This window comes from Octopus sinensis, linkage group LG3 (assembly GCF_006345805.1).
Source record: "Octopus sinensis linkage group LG3, ASM634580v1, whole genome shotgun sequence".
In the NCBI taxonomy this organism is placed as follows: Eukaryota; Metazoa; Mollusca; class Cephalopoda; order Octopoda; family Octopodidae; genus Octopus; species Octopus sinensis.
Window position 1 is genome coordinate 131,332,595 of NC_042999.1, and position 17,947 is coordinate 131,350,541.

At 35.5% G+C, this 17,947-nt stretch overlaps 1 protein-coding gene across 2 annotated transcripts in view; it reads right to left on the reverse strand.

Moving 5' to 3' along the window:
- Positions 1–511: 511 nt before the first annotated feature.
- Positions 512–17,947, reverse strand: part of LOC115209239 (rho GTPase-activating protein 44) — a 211,557-nt gene continuing 194,121 nt past the window's right edge. Inside the window, exons 19-20 of one of the 2 annotated variants that reach the window (XM_029777520.2) lie at positions 7,183–7,292; positions 512–1,224 (exon numbers count right to left, since the gene is read on the reverse strand). In XM_029777520.2, the coding sequence (XP_029633380.1) occupies positions 1,171–1,224; positions 7,183–7,292 (164 nt within the window). In that variant the 3' untranslated portion in view covers positions 512–1,170. The remainder of the gene's footprint in view (positions 1,225–7,182; positions 7,293–17,947) is intronic. The other variant, XM_029777521.2, reaches the window with a different exon arrangement.

Sequence of the window (17,947 nt, forward strand, 5' to 3'; positions counted from 1 at the left end):
GTCTGTGGCTTATGATTGGCTAAAACTACACAAAATGTTCAAATTTTAAAAGCTAATAACATTTTGTCAATTGATTTATGGTGAAAATGAATTTCATGTCAATTATGAGCATACAAAACTAAATCATTACACCGAATATGAAATCAATTGGAACCAAAATTGAAGATATTGAAAAGTGGCAGCCAAACGAAAAGATTTCCTAATTAAAAATAATTGTTCAGTCAGGAAAAGACAATATTAGTCAATGACCAATGTTATTTTAATGATTCCGAAAAGCACGAATGATAGATCTGGCATGAATCAATCTTATTAGCCTCCTCAGTGAAGACACAGACTTCACAGTATTTGCTGAAGCAATGAGGAGGCAATCAAATAAGTAAATGAACAATAATGTTCAGTAGTTGGCAAGGAAAATTTCGAGGATAAGCCACAAGAGAAATACCTATTTTAGATCTTAAGGGTCATACTTATCTTATCCTATATCTAAGAGAAATTAAAGAAATATAAGGTCTTTGTTAAATGGACAGTTGCTGTTGACCAGGTTGATATAATGTCTCTCTCTTTCTGAAGCTCTGACCATTTGCATTTTGTTAAAATTAATGAATATAAGTTCATGATTTTTAAAGGAAATAATGATCAATATAAAACAAATGTTTACATCAATATAGTTATAAATGATAGTTTCAGCCTTTAATGTAAACAAAAACCCCACAAATGTTATCTGTCGATAGATGTGCCAACTAGCTGTAAATAGGGAGGTAGAATTTACCACTGTTACCAACAGAGGCTTGGTTTAATTAATGCCTTACAATACTGTGTTCAATTTTTTTCCTCTGGATAAAAGCCTGTGATATGTTGGGGTACAGAATTACCTCAACTTTAAATCCAACAAATATCACCACATTTGTTACATGAAGGGATTTATAACTTAAAATGGACATTATTTTCCAAACAAAAAATTTAAAGCTAATCAAAAATACATATAAAAAAATTTGGAAAATAAATTCATTTTTTGTGATGTGAGGAAACATAGGATCAAACAGATGAAAATACACAAGTTAAAGGACAAAATTTAGGATATACAAATTATGGATCGATGAGATGGTGGTAAAGGAGATTAGCAGTCTCATAACAATTACATTTTTTTTTTATTAAAATTCAAACAAAAATTTATTCTTCTTGAATCCTGTATTTTTCAGGAAGAGTTTTCTTCTGTTGCTGTATCTGAAATAACAGAAATTATGACAATATTATAACACAAGCATAAAAAAAATAGGATGAAGATAATTTGATCATAAGAAATATATCATATGTACATATTCAAGTTAAACATCAGAACATTTTATTGCAATATAAACTTGTATAAGGTCTTAAGAAAGAGAAGACCATATCTGTAGCATGTTGATGAAGTGAAGCCGCAACTGCAACTTTAATTTATGACTGAAATTAATTTTGAGTTAATTCTTCTCAACCAATTAGCTGTTAGTGTGATGCTATATTAGCTTGCATGCCTATTCACTGAAAGACATAGAATCTTATAGTAACAGAAACAGCTCAATATCAGCCATTTCCAATAACCAATCAGTAATTATGACATATTATCAGGTACACTTAGTCACTGATAGCTCACAGCTCACATACCAGATTTTTACAGAAGTACCAGAAACAACAGCTGACATTTCTAGCAGCTAGCAATGACACAACATCAATTACACATTTACCAATAACAGTCAAACTTCAAAAACTTATACTTTGCTGCCTTTGTAGCATGCAACTTTCACATTTTCATGCCCTTCAATTTTCATTGTGTAAACACAACAGTGCAGAACTTTCTACAAGAAAAATTACACCACTATGCTCATTTCTTTTCAATAAAATTTCAAAGTTTGCAAGTATTGTTCTTCACATGGTAATTGAAGCCTTATATTAGCAATAATTTTATCATGTTGTTCAGGTTTGTTTGCAGTCAAAGAATATCTTAGGTTATCCTATAAATAATGCCCTGGTATTGTGTGAGAAGAAAAGTTTTCTAAATTTCATATTTTATTAAAATTCCTTCATTAACATGATTATCATAACCAATTGATGACCTTTTTGAAATAATTTATAAGCTTTTTAATACCATTTGTGTAAAATTGCTTTCATTTGGTGAAAAAGAATGTACAGAGGGTAGTTTCTACTACATGCGTTTTGAGAACCAGTCTACCAAGATGACCATAGACTTCGAAATTGGTGGTAATCAGATGAAGCTAGGTAAGGAGAGTGCTTCCTGACAAAGCACTTTATCTGGAAGGGCCCCCATTTTTTACTTAAAGCATGGAGACTCAAGTAAATTTACATTTTCTCAATATATACATGAAACGTTGAAAACTACTGTCAAAGCTGTTGCACAGCCTTCACCATAAATTTTTTGCCCTTCTTCCATTATCCTACAGTATTCCCTGTACTGTTTTATGATACAATGTACTGTGAGGTGTGCAGTGCTATTTCAGGACACCTGCAACCAAATTTCAAGCAAGGGTATAACAAAAGTTTTCCATTATGATTTATGATTAAATTAATGAGTAAGGTTAATATTTGTAATGAATTTGCCATTTTCGATGGGTGTGTAGTGCACACCCAGAATATACACCCAGAATATATGCCCCTGATACACACACACACACATATATATATACACATATATATTTATGTTCAGCTTTTGCTGAACGACGTGCACAAATGTTCATATTGCACAATAGCTTATTCTCTCCATCAAATCAACATTGTTTTTGCAGGTGCACGGTGTACCATGCATCAGGTGTCAAAGTGATCACAGAGCAATATGAGATAAAGTGTTTTGCTTAAGAATACAATGCACCACCTGGTCTAGGAATTGAAATCATGATCTAGCGACTGTGAGTGTAATATCCTAACCACTAGGTCATGTGCCATCACATTACACACAAGCACACACACACAAATAGGAGTGTATAACATAATGTGGCATAGTTATAGATGTGTGGTCCCTCAGTCTGACTTTGCTTCCTCATACATTTTGATGAAGTTTATGAATTATCAGTTCAACCTAACAAAAAATACTTTTCCTCATCAAATTCTAACATAACTGTAATCTACATAACCTAAAACATATTTGTAAAAAAAAAAAAACATTAAAATATGCATTTTTCAGAAATTTACAAAGAAACAAAGTCAAGAGTGAGGACAAACACTTCTGTAGTTGCCTACAATGTATTTACAAATGTGGAATGGCACTAACCCTAATATTTTGCTCCAGAGAAACTTCTCAAAAATAGATGTGTTAAAAACAACAGGGCCTCACTCAAAATGTTGATTGATCTCAGTGAAAAATACCTCAGACATTCTAAGCCAAACCAAAACATTTTCTGACATTCGTTTCGTTCAGTCATGTATATACATACATACATACATATTGATATATAATTACACACACACATGCATATACATAGACATTTATACACTTAGTTTACAAGTGATCTAAATGATTAGGTACACTAGGTAAGTACTGTAACGGATTACAAGGGCTCCAAGGTTATAGCTGAGACAGTATTTATGGAGCCATTGCAGATTTCCGATGCAGAAGATATATAATTGCTAAAGAGAGCAACAAACGTTAAGGCAAGGCAAACATCTCAAGTCATATTCATTACTATTATTGGAAAAAATTCAGTCTTACAGCTGTTTCTGTAATATCCCCAAGTGTGGAATATTCTGTCATCAGAGACAAATAGGGAAAATGAGAAGGGTGTACATACCCTTCTCATTTTCCCTATTTGTTTCTGATGACGGAGTATCCCATACTCAAGGATATCCCAGAAACAGTTGTAAGACTTTGAATTTTTTCTAATTATAATAATGTATAGGACTTGAGATGTTTGCCTTGCCTTAACGTTTGTTGCTCTCTTTAGCAATTATATATATATATATATATATATATATATATAGGGGTAAATTATGAAAAATCAATGAAAATGCATATTGCAAATAGAAAAAGGCTATTTATGACAGGTAGCGACAAATATATACATTTAGATTGACTGAGGTAGTAATACAAGTCATAAAGGTCATTATTTTGAGATGATTATAAGATGATAATAAAGTAAGAGAACAAAACGAACCAATGGTTTACGCGAAGCTTGCACATATGTAAATATATATACATATAGTCATACATACTAAATATATACTAATTTATATAAAACTTGCTGTGATTCATCTTGCAAATTAAGATGTTATAATCTATGTTGAATTCTGTCCCATCTTAAATTTGTATTTCCAAACCCTCTGGTGTATAACTATCATTGTATAGACAATAACCAGTGTGGAAATGGGGCAATTTTTTATGGGTATATAAGAATTAAAAGTGAAAATTATGTATGTATGGACCCAAAGGAGTGACAATCCCAGAGTCCAGTAGAATGCGTGATCTCAGAATTGATATGAACAACAATGCTTCATTTCACATGCATGTCACCTAGATGGTAGCAATGCGCAGGCAAATTGCTGGTTGGATTCTGAAAACTTTAAGAACAAGAGACCAGGAAACTATGTGGGTTCCATGGAGAACATTTGTTCTCAGATGTCTGGACTACTGCTCTCAATTGCAGTTACCCCACTGTCAAATCTATAACAAAACTTGAGGCAGTTTAGCAATGCTACATCAGGAAGATTGCATCAATAGAATAGCTGAGCTACTGGGAGAGGCTGAAAGAGCTACGACTCTACTCCTTGGAGTGAAGATGGTAGAGATATGTAGTGATATACATATGGAAGATCCTGGAGGGGTTGACACCAAACTTTGACATCAAGAGCTATACTAACCCCCGAACTGGATGTCACTACACTGTTTCAGAGGTTGCTGCCACCCCATCTCATGTAAGGACCACATACTGCAATAGCTTGGAGTTTAAATATCACAGCTATTTAATACCTCACCAAAACATCTGAGAGATCTACATGGAGTAGAAGTAGACGTTTTCAAGAAACAACTTGACTTCCTGCTGTCCAAGGTCCCAGATGAACCTACACCACAGCAAGAAACTCAGAAGAGAGCAGCAATATCGAACTCCCTCCTTCATCAAAAGCCAATTACATATGAATGGCTACTGAAAAGGTGATAACATTGGCAGTGTTCCAACATGGCCACAGCCTTTGAACTGAAATGTGTAAAAGAGCAAAAGAATGCATGTGTGTGTGTATATATATGTATATATAATTATATGTTTGTTTTTATGTTGTTATAATAATGTTTTTGGTAGAGAATGTATATATATATATATATATATATATATATATATATATATGTACTCAACTCCAACTATTAAGTAATATTTTAATTTAATGTAAAATTGTTTATATTACAACATAAAAAAACATATATTCACAAACAAACAAACACACACACATACACACAGAAAATGAGTAAAAATAAGGAAAAATACAAGAGGGACAAATTTTTACAGAGATGTTAGTCTAATGCTTGAAAGGAAAAGGAAAGAGTCTTGATGTTTCAGACACTTTTCCTTCATTATGATCCATTATTGTTGTTATACTCACAAACATTCTTGTAATTTCTTAGAGTTGGTAACCTGACATTCGAACACGCTTATGATTGGCAAACTGTAAACTCATGAATACATTGTAATTTTTCTCTAATTACACAGACATTTTACTGACTAATGCAGCACACGTTTATATACATTTTTATTTCATCAGCAGTATGTGGTTTGGAAACTAATTAATTTCCATTTCTGTAAATTGCATCAATCATTCATAAAAGATATATATATACTCATGTTTTAAGTTCTATTTTCCTGTTTCCATTACCAAACTTTTGTGTGTGTGTGAGAGAGAGAGAGAGAGAGGAGAGAGAGAGAGAGAGAGGAGAGAGAGAGAGAGAGAGAGAGAGAGAGAGTACATGAAGAGGCCATGCTTATGTAGGTTGTTTTAGGTGTGGCTTTTATTATATATGTATGTATTGGTTAAAACACTTTTTATGAAAAATAACTTCTTTCTCTCTATGCTATCTTCCCAAATTAGGAAGCTATCGTGTAGCCTTCTTGATTTCTGATATTTGTGTACACATGTTTTCTCATCTGTCACTATACACCCAGTATGGTCTAAGAGAGTGTTTGGAAAAAAGCAGAGCTAAAGCAGCGTGAAACCCAGTAGATTGAGGAAGCCATCTGTGTACTACAGGGGAATTTGGATATATATGATAATTTATATGTTCACAATATACAGATAGGTAATATAATTCTGGAATTTGGATAATTTGAAAGAAAAAAAAAATTAAATGCAGATGCAGTAATATGACAATCCTTGTATTTGGGACATTACTTTCACTTTTGCCATTCTGAATTTAGAAATATTTTGTTTCATGACCTTTGAAGAATGTTTCTCTTTCAGGAGTCATGCCTACAACCAACTTACTTGTCATAGGATTAAGACTTTCTGTGGTATTGTCCTTTTTTGTTGCTGTTATGCATACACACATATACACCCCACCACACAAACACATATAATGTTTCAAGAGAACATGTAATTATGTTTTAGAATAATAGTTTCCCAAAACACATCACACACAGCTTCTTTTATTCTAATTTTATCTTTATCTGATTTGATATTACTATTGTCTAGGTTCTGTCTGCTATTTCACCATTTTTATTCTTATGTCAAAATTATTGTTTCCTCCCAATGTAAGCAACATACAATGCTCAACTGTTGCATAATGTAAGAGCACACTTTTTGATACAAGTCTGAAGTGCCACTCTAATGTTTAAAACCACAAATATTATGTAACTTTTCACATGAAACTTTTGCATGCAATGGCGTTAAATCCAGTGTGGTACCAGAACAATTGTTAATGGTCATTAAAGATGTGCTAAGCTTTTTCTCTATTTTCATATTTGTATATATATATATATATATACATACATACATATATACATACATACATACATATATACATACACACACACACACATACACTGTGATGCTCCAGCATGGCCACAGTCAAATGACAGAAAAATCCTTTAAGATGTTGGTACACACAAGTGCACACACATTTTGTGAGATCCACTTCTTTTAAAAACAGGTCTATTTTTTAAAGCACGAAAGATGTTTCTTTTCAAAAATGGTGATACTTGTGTTGAAGCTTACCGCAGGACTTGCTTCTTTTGCCGATTGCTTATTTTCTTCAAAGAACTTTATTCTGTCAGTGTTGTTGTAAGTGATATCCATGTCTGATTCTTTCTTTTTCATTGAGTTACCTGTTTAATAATTCATTTGTGATTTTGTTCTTTATTGCATGGGAACTTTCTTGGGACATGTTTCATGCATACATTTAACATTATTGGCATATATTCGATCCTTTTTACCATATTTCTGTTGAAATACACTGACTTTGTTTCAATTTTTAAAATAAAGAATTTAGTGAAATAACTTCATTATAAAATTGTTTGGAAAGTATACTAACATGAAATTTTGATGCCAATTGAGACCATTCTTATCTCGATTATGCAAAGCTCCAGTTTTTAAAACAGGAGGTTTGTTTAATAAAAATAGGAATGGTCTCAATTGGGTTAATATCAAAACGAGTAAAGCATATATTTAACTAGAAAATTCTTTAATTTATATTCTCTAGGATGAATTTGGGGACAAAGCACATTGAATATCTTTTCCTTTATTGATTTCCGGTGAATCTTGTGGATAATTATGTTCAGGGAGTGTTTGAGTGCTTTTTGTAAAGTTTATAATTGTGGTGGCCTTGTGTATTGATGTGAGTAGCTTTGTGTATGCTGTAACTAGATCAGCTTATGCACATTTCTCTCTGTTGACTTTAAAATACTGTATTGTTTCGCTACAGTGACAACATGTGTTTTGGTGTAAAAAGAGTTCCTGTGTCAAGTCTCCCACAAATGATTGTACTGGCATCTTTTCCACTCTAGGCACAAGGCCCAAAATTTTTGGGGAAGGGACCAGTTGATTAGATCGACCCCAGAATGCAACTGGTACTTAATTTATCAACCCTGAAAGGATGAAAGGAAAAGTCAACCTCAGCAGAATTTGAACTCAGAATATAAAGACAGACGCAATACCGCTAAGCATTTTGCCTGGCATGCTAACATTTCTGCCAGCTCGCTGCCTTGATTGTACTGGCATCTGTAATAGAAGCACTTTTGCTATTGATGCCTTGTAAAGTATGAAGATTGCTTGGTGTGCTTGCATTCAACCACATCTTTACTATATGTTCATTGGTAGACATCATCAAGGCTTGGGGATAAACAGAGTGGTAATTTCTCAATGTCTATAATTATCATGAATGTGGTACCTAAAATTTACTGATTTTCTCTCCATTGATAAGACTGTATTTATTTGGGGGATTTACTTGGTAATGTTGTCGTCCTCACTATTTTTAGATCCAGTTTTAACAACATCAGTTTAGTTCCCTTCTTTATGCACTTCTGCAGCTGAAGGTAGTAATAGTTGTCTTTGTGTTCTCCACATCATTCTTCTTTATGGTGCTGGTTATATCGCACGTTCGGATGGTGTACCTTCATCAATGATGTACCTCTACTCAACTACCAAACTCTCACTTCCGATGACTTGACTCAACAGAACTTGATGTCTAGTCTACTCACGGCTCCAGCTCGCTCTCTTGACGCTTCTCATCTAGCTATCACGTCCACTATCTATACATATTGAACTGACCTACTTATCATCTGGGGGTGTCCATACAACAGTGTTTAAACACAGATATCAAATAATGTATTTATGATTTCATTTAAGCAGCTGTGTTAGTTTTTTTAAAAGCAGGAAAAATTTTCTTCCATCCAATTTGAGCAATGAACTATTGGTACCCATAGGTTATCAAAGCTTCTCTTGAGGTGACCAAATAACAGAGTCATTAGAATGTCTGATAGGTTACCTTATGCCATCTACTCTGGATTTCTGTACACTGAATTCAAATACTACCAAGGTCAACTTTGCCCATCATTTTTTTAAGGGTTGCTAAATAAATTACTAGTCCTATATTGAAGTTGATTCTTCTTCCTTCTCTTTCTGGAAGAAATTGGTTGTATATATGGCTGGAAAAGGATGGTCAAAATTCATGTCAAAAGAAATAATGCAGGTAACAAACTGTGGTGACCCTTGTTGTGGGTTTTGTGTGAAATAACTGAACAAGGAACAAACAAAAAATTCAAGAATAGAAAGGAATTGAAGATGAATGTAAACATGAGTTGCAAAATAAAAATTTCATCTACTACATCATATGTTCGCAATGCAATGACAACTATACTGGGCTAACTGAAACAAAAATTAAGAAGAATGTGAGAGTGCACAAACAGCAAATTAAGGATTCATGCCCAAGAAATGTTCCATATATTAAATATCTAAGACATCTGAGCAAATGAACAATTCAAATAATTTCCTTCTTTCAAGAAAAGAGAAGAATACTTTATAAGAATTCTGAAACTTAACAGGAAATAGTCAATAACTAAAAACAAATCTATATGGATAACCCCTTAACACATGTGTTTCAAAACTGAATAATGAAAGTGTTACATACAATACAAAAACATCATTCCAAATAGTTTGTGATATTCTTGGTTTTTAAAGACGTTTTTCTTTAAATAGTTAATTGTTAAGAAACCTTTTATTTAAATATTGTGACTGCTTCATGTACTTTATGCAAAAACATTTTTCAGTATATATATATATATATATATATATATATATATATATAGGGAGAATTCACACAAAAAAAACCAAAAGATGAAGACAGGTGGTGTAGAAAACAAACAGATGTATTAGTATAATGCTCGGGAATTGAAAAAGTCTTTAACGTTTCGAGCCCACACTCTTCCACAGAAAGGAACACAGAAAGAAACAAAGAGAGAAACGAAGAGAGAAAAAAAATGTGTGTAGTGGCTACCGATGTATTATGGCGAGTATATATATATATATATATATATATAATATATATATATATATATATATATAGGGAGAATTCACACAAAAAAAACCAAAAGATGAAGACAGGTGGTGTAGAAAACAAACAGATGTATTAGTATAATGCTCGGGAATTGAAAAAGTCTTTAACGTTTCGAGCCCACACTCTTCCACAGAAAGGAACACAGAAAGAAACAAAGAGAGAAACGAAGAGAGAAAAAAAATGTGTGTAGTGGCTACCGATGTATTATGGCGAGTATATATATATATTATATATATATATATATATATATATATATGGGCATGTTGGACAGCAGACAGGTATCTTCCATGGTGTCCATCGAATTGGTCCCCAAAATCAAACAGGGAACAAGGCTACTGGAGTTCTGTGATGCAAATAACCTATTGATCTGCAACACCTAGTCACCTGATAACTAATGAATCACTTAACTGTGCTAGCCAGATTGATTACATTCTCACCAGACAGCGGGATGCATGGTTGCTCTTAAGTACAAAGACCCTCCCTGGTGATGAATGTACCCTGCAACATAAACTAGTCATTAGTGATTTTAGACTCCAGGTCACAGGGATGCCAAGAAGCAGACCAATCTAGAAAAGAAGGATTTGAAAGTTTAAAGACTCTTCATATGGTCAGAGATTTAGGGACATCATAATTGAGGAATTTAATGAGAGTTACAGACTTGTGACAGACTTTGGCTGTATTTTTCTTGCAGCTGCCTAGTACTAACTCTAACAGTTTCTTTGGCTGAACTGCTATGTTATAGGTACATAAACATATTAACAACGGTTGTCAAGTGGTAGTGAGGGACAGACACACACTCATATATATATATATATATATATATACATACATACATATGACAGGACTCTTTCAGTTTCTGTCTATGAAATCCACTCACAAATTTTGGTCGGCCTGAGACAATAGTAGAAAGCACTTGTCCAAAATGCATGCTGTGAGATTGAATTGAGAACATGGGGTTGAGGTGAACTTCTTACCACAGAGGCATACCTGCTCCACATATATATATATCCATACATATATGCATATATGTCTACACATGTGTATTCATATATATATATATATATATATATGAATATGTATATCTGCATATATAAATCGCAGTATGTGTGTGTATAATGACTAATGTATACATTTCCACAATTCTCAACCGATTTTCATCAAACTTTACACATACATTACTTGTGTTCCAATGACAGTCATGTACTATGACATTTTCCCCAGAGCTCCCGCGTAATTGAACATAAATGGACACAGTTATTTTGTATGTAGGGTCTTCCATACTTTTTTAATCTTTTTATAAAAGTAAAAGGATTTTGTCTATTTCCGCTGTCCACCTACAATGATTATTCAATTGACTAGGAACACTGTACATGATGAATATCCAATACCAAACTATCTTAATCTACATATTTAAACTGCATTAAACTTTGGCAAGCTTACCTTTACCTATTCTGAGTTATTTGAAAGGTAATGTTCCCTTCCCTTTCTTCTGTTTGTTGACATCTTTGTTTACCTTTGATACAGTTGTTTCACTTTAAGGATGCTTATTTACCCATCCATTATGGTATTTCGATTGTTGTCCATTGTTTCAAATACGTTTTAGCATTGTCGTTCTAGCACTTTTTAAACAATCACATATGATTCTTCCCAAAGAATCAACCTTTAAATAAGAGTTTTGCTTCCACTAGCGAAAGCTATACATATCTTTCAGAAAGCTCCATACCAATTTAACTTTATGTAACATTTGCTGTTAATTTATGTACAAGCTATGTGGGAAGACAGAATAAAGGGGATTTTGTTAGCTTATCTCTCCAAATAGCTCCTTTTGCAGCTTAATAAAATAAACTTGCAGAGGGGAAGTTTCCATGTCTTCCTTCAATTTCATTACACCATTTATATGGCTGTTTCTGACAAGAAATTTCGCTTTCATGTAAAACAACTATATTTTGAAGCCATTATCCATAATCTACTCCCAAAACACTTCAGGGGCTCTACTTTGCATCACTTGCAAACTTATATGTTCTGTGATCATTAAAGTGCAATGACCTCCACATTAACCAGCCTTCAATTTCATTTACCGTTCCTAGGTTAATTGGAAATATTGATTGCTGTACTACTCATAAACCTTCTTGGTAGTTCAATTATTTGGTGAAAGAAGTACCACCAAAGCAACTTAAACCGTCCATAGGATGAGTTTGTTTGCTAGTATATATATATATGTATATGTACCTCTTATGCATCCATAGCTTACACTGGGTATATCTTATGGAATTTCTACCTACAACTATTTTACAAATCGAGTAGAGCCACCTACCTGAAGGGGTTTGTGATGTGTTTGCCTTCCTACTTACTGGGACATTGGTTTTTGTAACATTGATTCTAAGGTCCATTGATTCTAAACCTTGTTTCCACACCTGCAATTTCTTCTCTAGTTCTGGTAGTAATTCCGCTATGAGAGCAAGGTCATCAGCATAGAGGAGCTCCAAAGGGCAGTCTGCCTTGAATTCCTCTGTTATTGCCTGGAGGACTATGATGAATAAGAGGGGGCTTAGGGCTGATCCTTGGTGAACCCCTACTTCTACCTGGAATTTCTTCACTATATTTATTGATGACCCTTACCTTACTAACGGCATCCATGTACAAGGCCTGTACAGCTCTTATTAACCACTCGTCAATCCCCAGTTTCCACATCGCCTTTCAGATAAGGGATCGGGGAACCCTGTCAAAGGCTTTCTCCAAGACAACAAAAGCCAAGTATATCTTCGGCTAGGTATTTCTCCTGCAGTTGCTGTACCAGGTATATATCATCAGTGGTGCTTCTACCTGGTACAAAACCAAACTGCATCTCATCTAAGCAGACTCTCTCCCTAATTAGTTGGGCTATGACCTAGATCATCACCTGATCTAGCAGTTTGATACCCCTGCAGTTATTTCTATCTAAAGCATCACCTTTACTTTTGTAGCAGTTGACTATGGTGCTGCTACCCCAGTCATTGGGTATAACTCCTTCATGAACTACCTGGTTTACAATACAGGTGACTAGGCCACGACCCACACTACCAGATATTTTAAGCATCTCAGCAGTGATTCCTGATGGACCAGGGGCTGTTCCTAACTTCATATCCTTAATTGCTTTATCTACCAGGGTACTATCTATTCGGATAGCTAGTCAGAATTTGGCAGCCTCTCCTCCTCCCATTCATTCTCCACATTCAGCAGCCTTTCATAATGGCTTCTCCAAGCCTCTTTCTTTTCACAATCATTAAAAGCAAGTGCACCATCATCCATGCAGACACATTTCTCTCCTGTGACATCACAATTTTCTCTCACACTGTCTTACAATCCAAAATACTTCAATTCGTTGGTCCTCTCGTCATTGAACATTGGCAAACTTCTTCTTTTCTGCTTCTCCCTTGGCTATGTATACCAGTCGCCCAGCCTCCCTTCTGGCTATCAGGTACAGTTCCCTGCTACCCCTACTCTTTCAGGCCTGTTTCTTTGCCTTGTCTACCATATTATTCCACCACGTTACTCTAGGTCTGGAAAAGACTTTGCACCAACCATAGATTTGGTCTGTGGTGCTCAGTAAGCTGTCCCGTAGGAATTTCCAGTTACCTTCTATGTCCAAAATCTGTAGCTCCTCCTCCCTCTCATCAAATTTCTCAATGAAGGTGTCCCTAAATCTCTGACCATGTGATAGGTTCTTTAGCTTCCAAATCCTTCTTTTCTGGATTGGTCTGCTTCTTGGCATCCTTCTGGCCTTGAGTCTAAAGTTACTAATAACTAGTCAATGCTGGGGATCAGGTACATTCTTCATCAGGAAGGGTCTTTGTATTTAAGAGCAACTATGCATCCTGCTATCTGGTGAGAATGATATCAATCTGGCTAGCAGAGTTGTCTGATTAATGGGTTATCAGGTGGCTGTCTGGCTTCCTGAAGTTAGTGTTGCAGATTAATAGGTTGCATGCATCACAGAACTCCAGTAGCTTAGTTCCCTCTACGTTTTGGGAATCAATTCCATGGCTCCTGTGAACACCATAGAAGATACCGGATAGCCATCTGACATGCCCATTAAAATCTCCAGCCGCAAAGATGAAGTCAATGCCACTTGTCTTTGAGGTAGCCTGTAGAAGGGTATCATAAAAGTGGTCCCTCTGATTGTTTGATAACCCCCGCTTGTGTGGCGTAGGCAGAGATAATTGTAGCTATACTGTTCTGCAGGACTAGCCTGAGCTTAAACACTATCGCATACTCTGACTACTTCTATGACTTTACCCATTCATTTCTCTGCAAGGAGTATGCCTACACACCCTACTCCATCACTGTTACCTTTCCAGAAGATTTTATACCTATGTGCCTTGCCCGTGAGGATCCTCACTGAAGCTCCTCTCCACCTTACCTCTTGCATGCAGCATACATCAACATGTCTCCATTCATGCATCTTTACAATCTCACTAGAATTACCTTTCAGTGTGCCTACATTGACAGTGCCAACTCTAAAAACAAGGAAAGGAATGTGGGAGGAGGCATGGGGAGGGGAGATGTTATTCAGTGCCTGAAAAGTGTTTTTGTGTTCATTTGATAAATATGCTACAACTGTTCTCACTTTTGACCTGTCATCACTCAAACAATCAAGTATGTTACGATTGTTGCCTTTACTGGGGGTAGGAGTAGGTGATAGTTGCGTTATAAGTATAAGCATTATGAACATCGTAAAATCGTAAATTCAAGCATTACTGGAGTTGCAAATATAAGTAAATCAATAAAGATAGATAAAGAAGAAGAAAATATGAATATCAATATGCTAATGTTAGATTAAGTAGGTGGGAAGCTAAACTAGTTGCATTTCTCTCAGGAGAGGGAGAGGAAATTTCAGGTATGATAGATGATACCACCAATGAGTGAGGGAGTCTCTGGTGAGAGAAGAGAGGAACAAGCACGCCCATATACACCCATGCATACAAGAACAAGCACCCACACACCCACACACACAAGACAAGTATCGCCACAGACAAGAACAAATGCACACACACACACACACATGGAACATGCACGCATGTATAGCCCACTTCAATACGTCCATGGAAATTAGTGAGTAGTTTGTTGACAAATTTCGAGGCAAGATGAAAGATAGCCGATTAAGTAAGTGGACAGCTAAACTAGTTGCATTTATTCTGAGAGAGAGAGAGAGAGAGAGAAGAGATTGCAGGTATGATAGAGGATACCACCAGTGAGGGAGTGGGTTTCCAGTGAGAGAAGAGAGATATCCGGTAATGGTGGTGGAAGAAGAGAGATATGCAGTGTTGGTGGAGGGAGAAGAGAGAGGGAAAAAAGAGAGAGATCGGGTATTGGTGGTGGGGGTGGGAATGGGTGCACCATGAACAAGGGTTAATTTAGAGAGATGGCATGAAAAATATGTAGCCAAAGAGATTCCATTTAGAAAATTACTTGAAGAATTAAGAAGGAACGAAAGCTGAGGGAGAGAGAGAGAGAGATTTAGGAAGTTATATATTGAAGGGTCAATTTAAATAATTAGCTTACCAAAGTAGATATTAGTAAATAATACATAAATAAATAAATGTAAATAATAATACATATTAAAAAGTGTTAACAGCAAATGGATGAGTGAATAGATTAAAAAACGAGAGAATATCTTAGCTTAGCAATGCATAATTGAGCATCCAAGAACAATATAAGTTGAGATTGCATGAAAAACAGGAAGGAAGTATGTGAGTAAAGTGTTTTATAGGTATGCTACGACCAGAAGTGGACATTATGGACATTCCTTCCTGGGCCGGAGACAATAGCAATGATAGTAGCAGAGAATAGCATAAGGAGCCATAGCGAGTGGGAAGACGTAAGAGAATAGTATGCAAAATACTAAAAGAAATTTAGCCAACATGAAACCCAGACAGAACAGGCACTGCGAACAAGCAAGGGTTAATTTAGAGAGATGGTATGAAAAATATGTAGCCAACTTGAGAACACAGGAGGGGAGGAGAAATTCCATTTAGAAAATAACATGAAGAATTAAGGAGGAATGAAGGCTGAGAGAGAGATTTATGAAGTTATATATTGAAGGGTCAATTTAAATAATTAGCTTATGAAAGTAGGTATTAGTAAATAATAAATAAATAAACGTAAATAATAATACATATTAAAAAGTGTTAATCGTGAATGGATGAGTGAAAAGATTGAAAAACGAAAAATGAGAGAATATCTTAGCAATATCATAATTGGGCGTCTGAGAACAATTTAAGTTGAGATTGCCTGAAATATAATATTGAAACATAATATTATTTCAAGTGATATCCTGGCTCCCAAAAACGACATTGTGCATGATCTTCATGGTACCATCATTCAACATGTACCAGTGCAATCTACATGGTAGAAATCAGTTCACATTATATGCTACCAACTATCCAACTGATTTTAAAGTTTCTTTAGGATATTACTGTCCCTCCACACAGTTTGGGATAGCCCATTAATGTTTCCACAAAATCAGACACATCAAAGCTCTGCAATTGTACAAGACCAGCCATCAAATTTCTTATACCTCAGGGGATTGAGACACCACAACTGATTGGTTGTGCAAGAGAGATGTTTTCATGTTTACGTTCAGTGCATTCACCCCTCATCCTATCAGATATGCTATGGAACTTCAACTCCCATCACTTGGCAGTGACACTATCTTCTTTGACCATCAACAAGCCTGAGAGATACTCCCTCAGAGTTGGTGGAACTGGACTGATACATTAATGTTTCCTTCATGGTCTGCTCTATGCTGTATACTCATGTACTGGGCCAAGCAAACAACTTTTACAAAGCACCAAACAGCTAAACAAGAAATGCTATCCACCCCCAAAGCTCTTGCTGAAAAAAGAAAACATTTTCTGTTAGAATTCCTTGTGTTTTATGTGTGGCATCTCAATTTGACTGACCATCCAAATGATTTTGAAGACTGCAGAATAAATGATAATCAGGTGGGGCACTGTCTGGCGAATATGGTGGGTGGGGCATTGTTTCCCATTCAAACTGCTCCAGCCTTTCAAATGTCATCCTCGCTGTATGTAGCTGAGCATTATCCTGATGGAAGAACACCTTTTGTCTTGAAACCAAAGATGGTCATTTTTTCTTCTAGTGCTGATTTAAGCTGCTTGCAGTAGATCTCCTTTATTGTTTGGTTTGGGCTTAAAAGTGCAAAGTGGACTACACCTTTCATATCCCACTAAACAGATAACAACACCTTATGTGAGTAAAGACCTTCTTTAGCTTGGGGTGCTGGTATTTCACTTTTCCCTACTCACTGTCTTCGGTGCTTGACATTTTTATAGAGAACCCATTTCTCACCACCAGTCACTATTCGATCCAAGAAAGGTTCATTCATGAGATGTGACAGCAAAGAAGAGCACACATTCACTCTCTGTGCACGATTAGACTCAGGAAGTTTGTGAGGAACCCACTGACCCAATTTTCTGACTTTTCCGATAGCATGCAGGTTTTGATAAATGGCTGAATGACCAAATCTAAGCTTTTCTGCTAGTTCCTCAACAGTTACAATGGGATTTTGTTTCACCAGGGTTTGCAGGATGTCCTTGCTGAGCTCTACAGATCTTCCAGGATGAGGCTCATCTTCTAGGCTGTAGTTTCTGACTCAGAATTTCTGGAATCACCGATGACACTGGCTTACACTTATTGTCCGATCCCCATATACCACATTAATATTCCTCACACATACTGTTGCATTGTTGCTTTTATTGAATTCATAAAACAAAATATGCTGAATATGCTCCTTTGTCACTTTCATTACTACTTTGAAAAAATAACTGTTAAAATCGAACAGCACTCTTCAAAACTTGCACTAAGAATAAGGACAAGGTAAAATTACTACCTGCTTTTATAGCAAGTTGACGCAGGTAGTTTATCTGG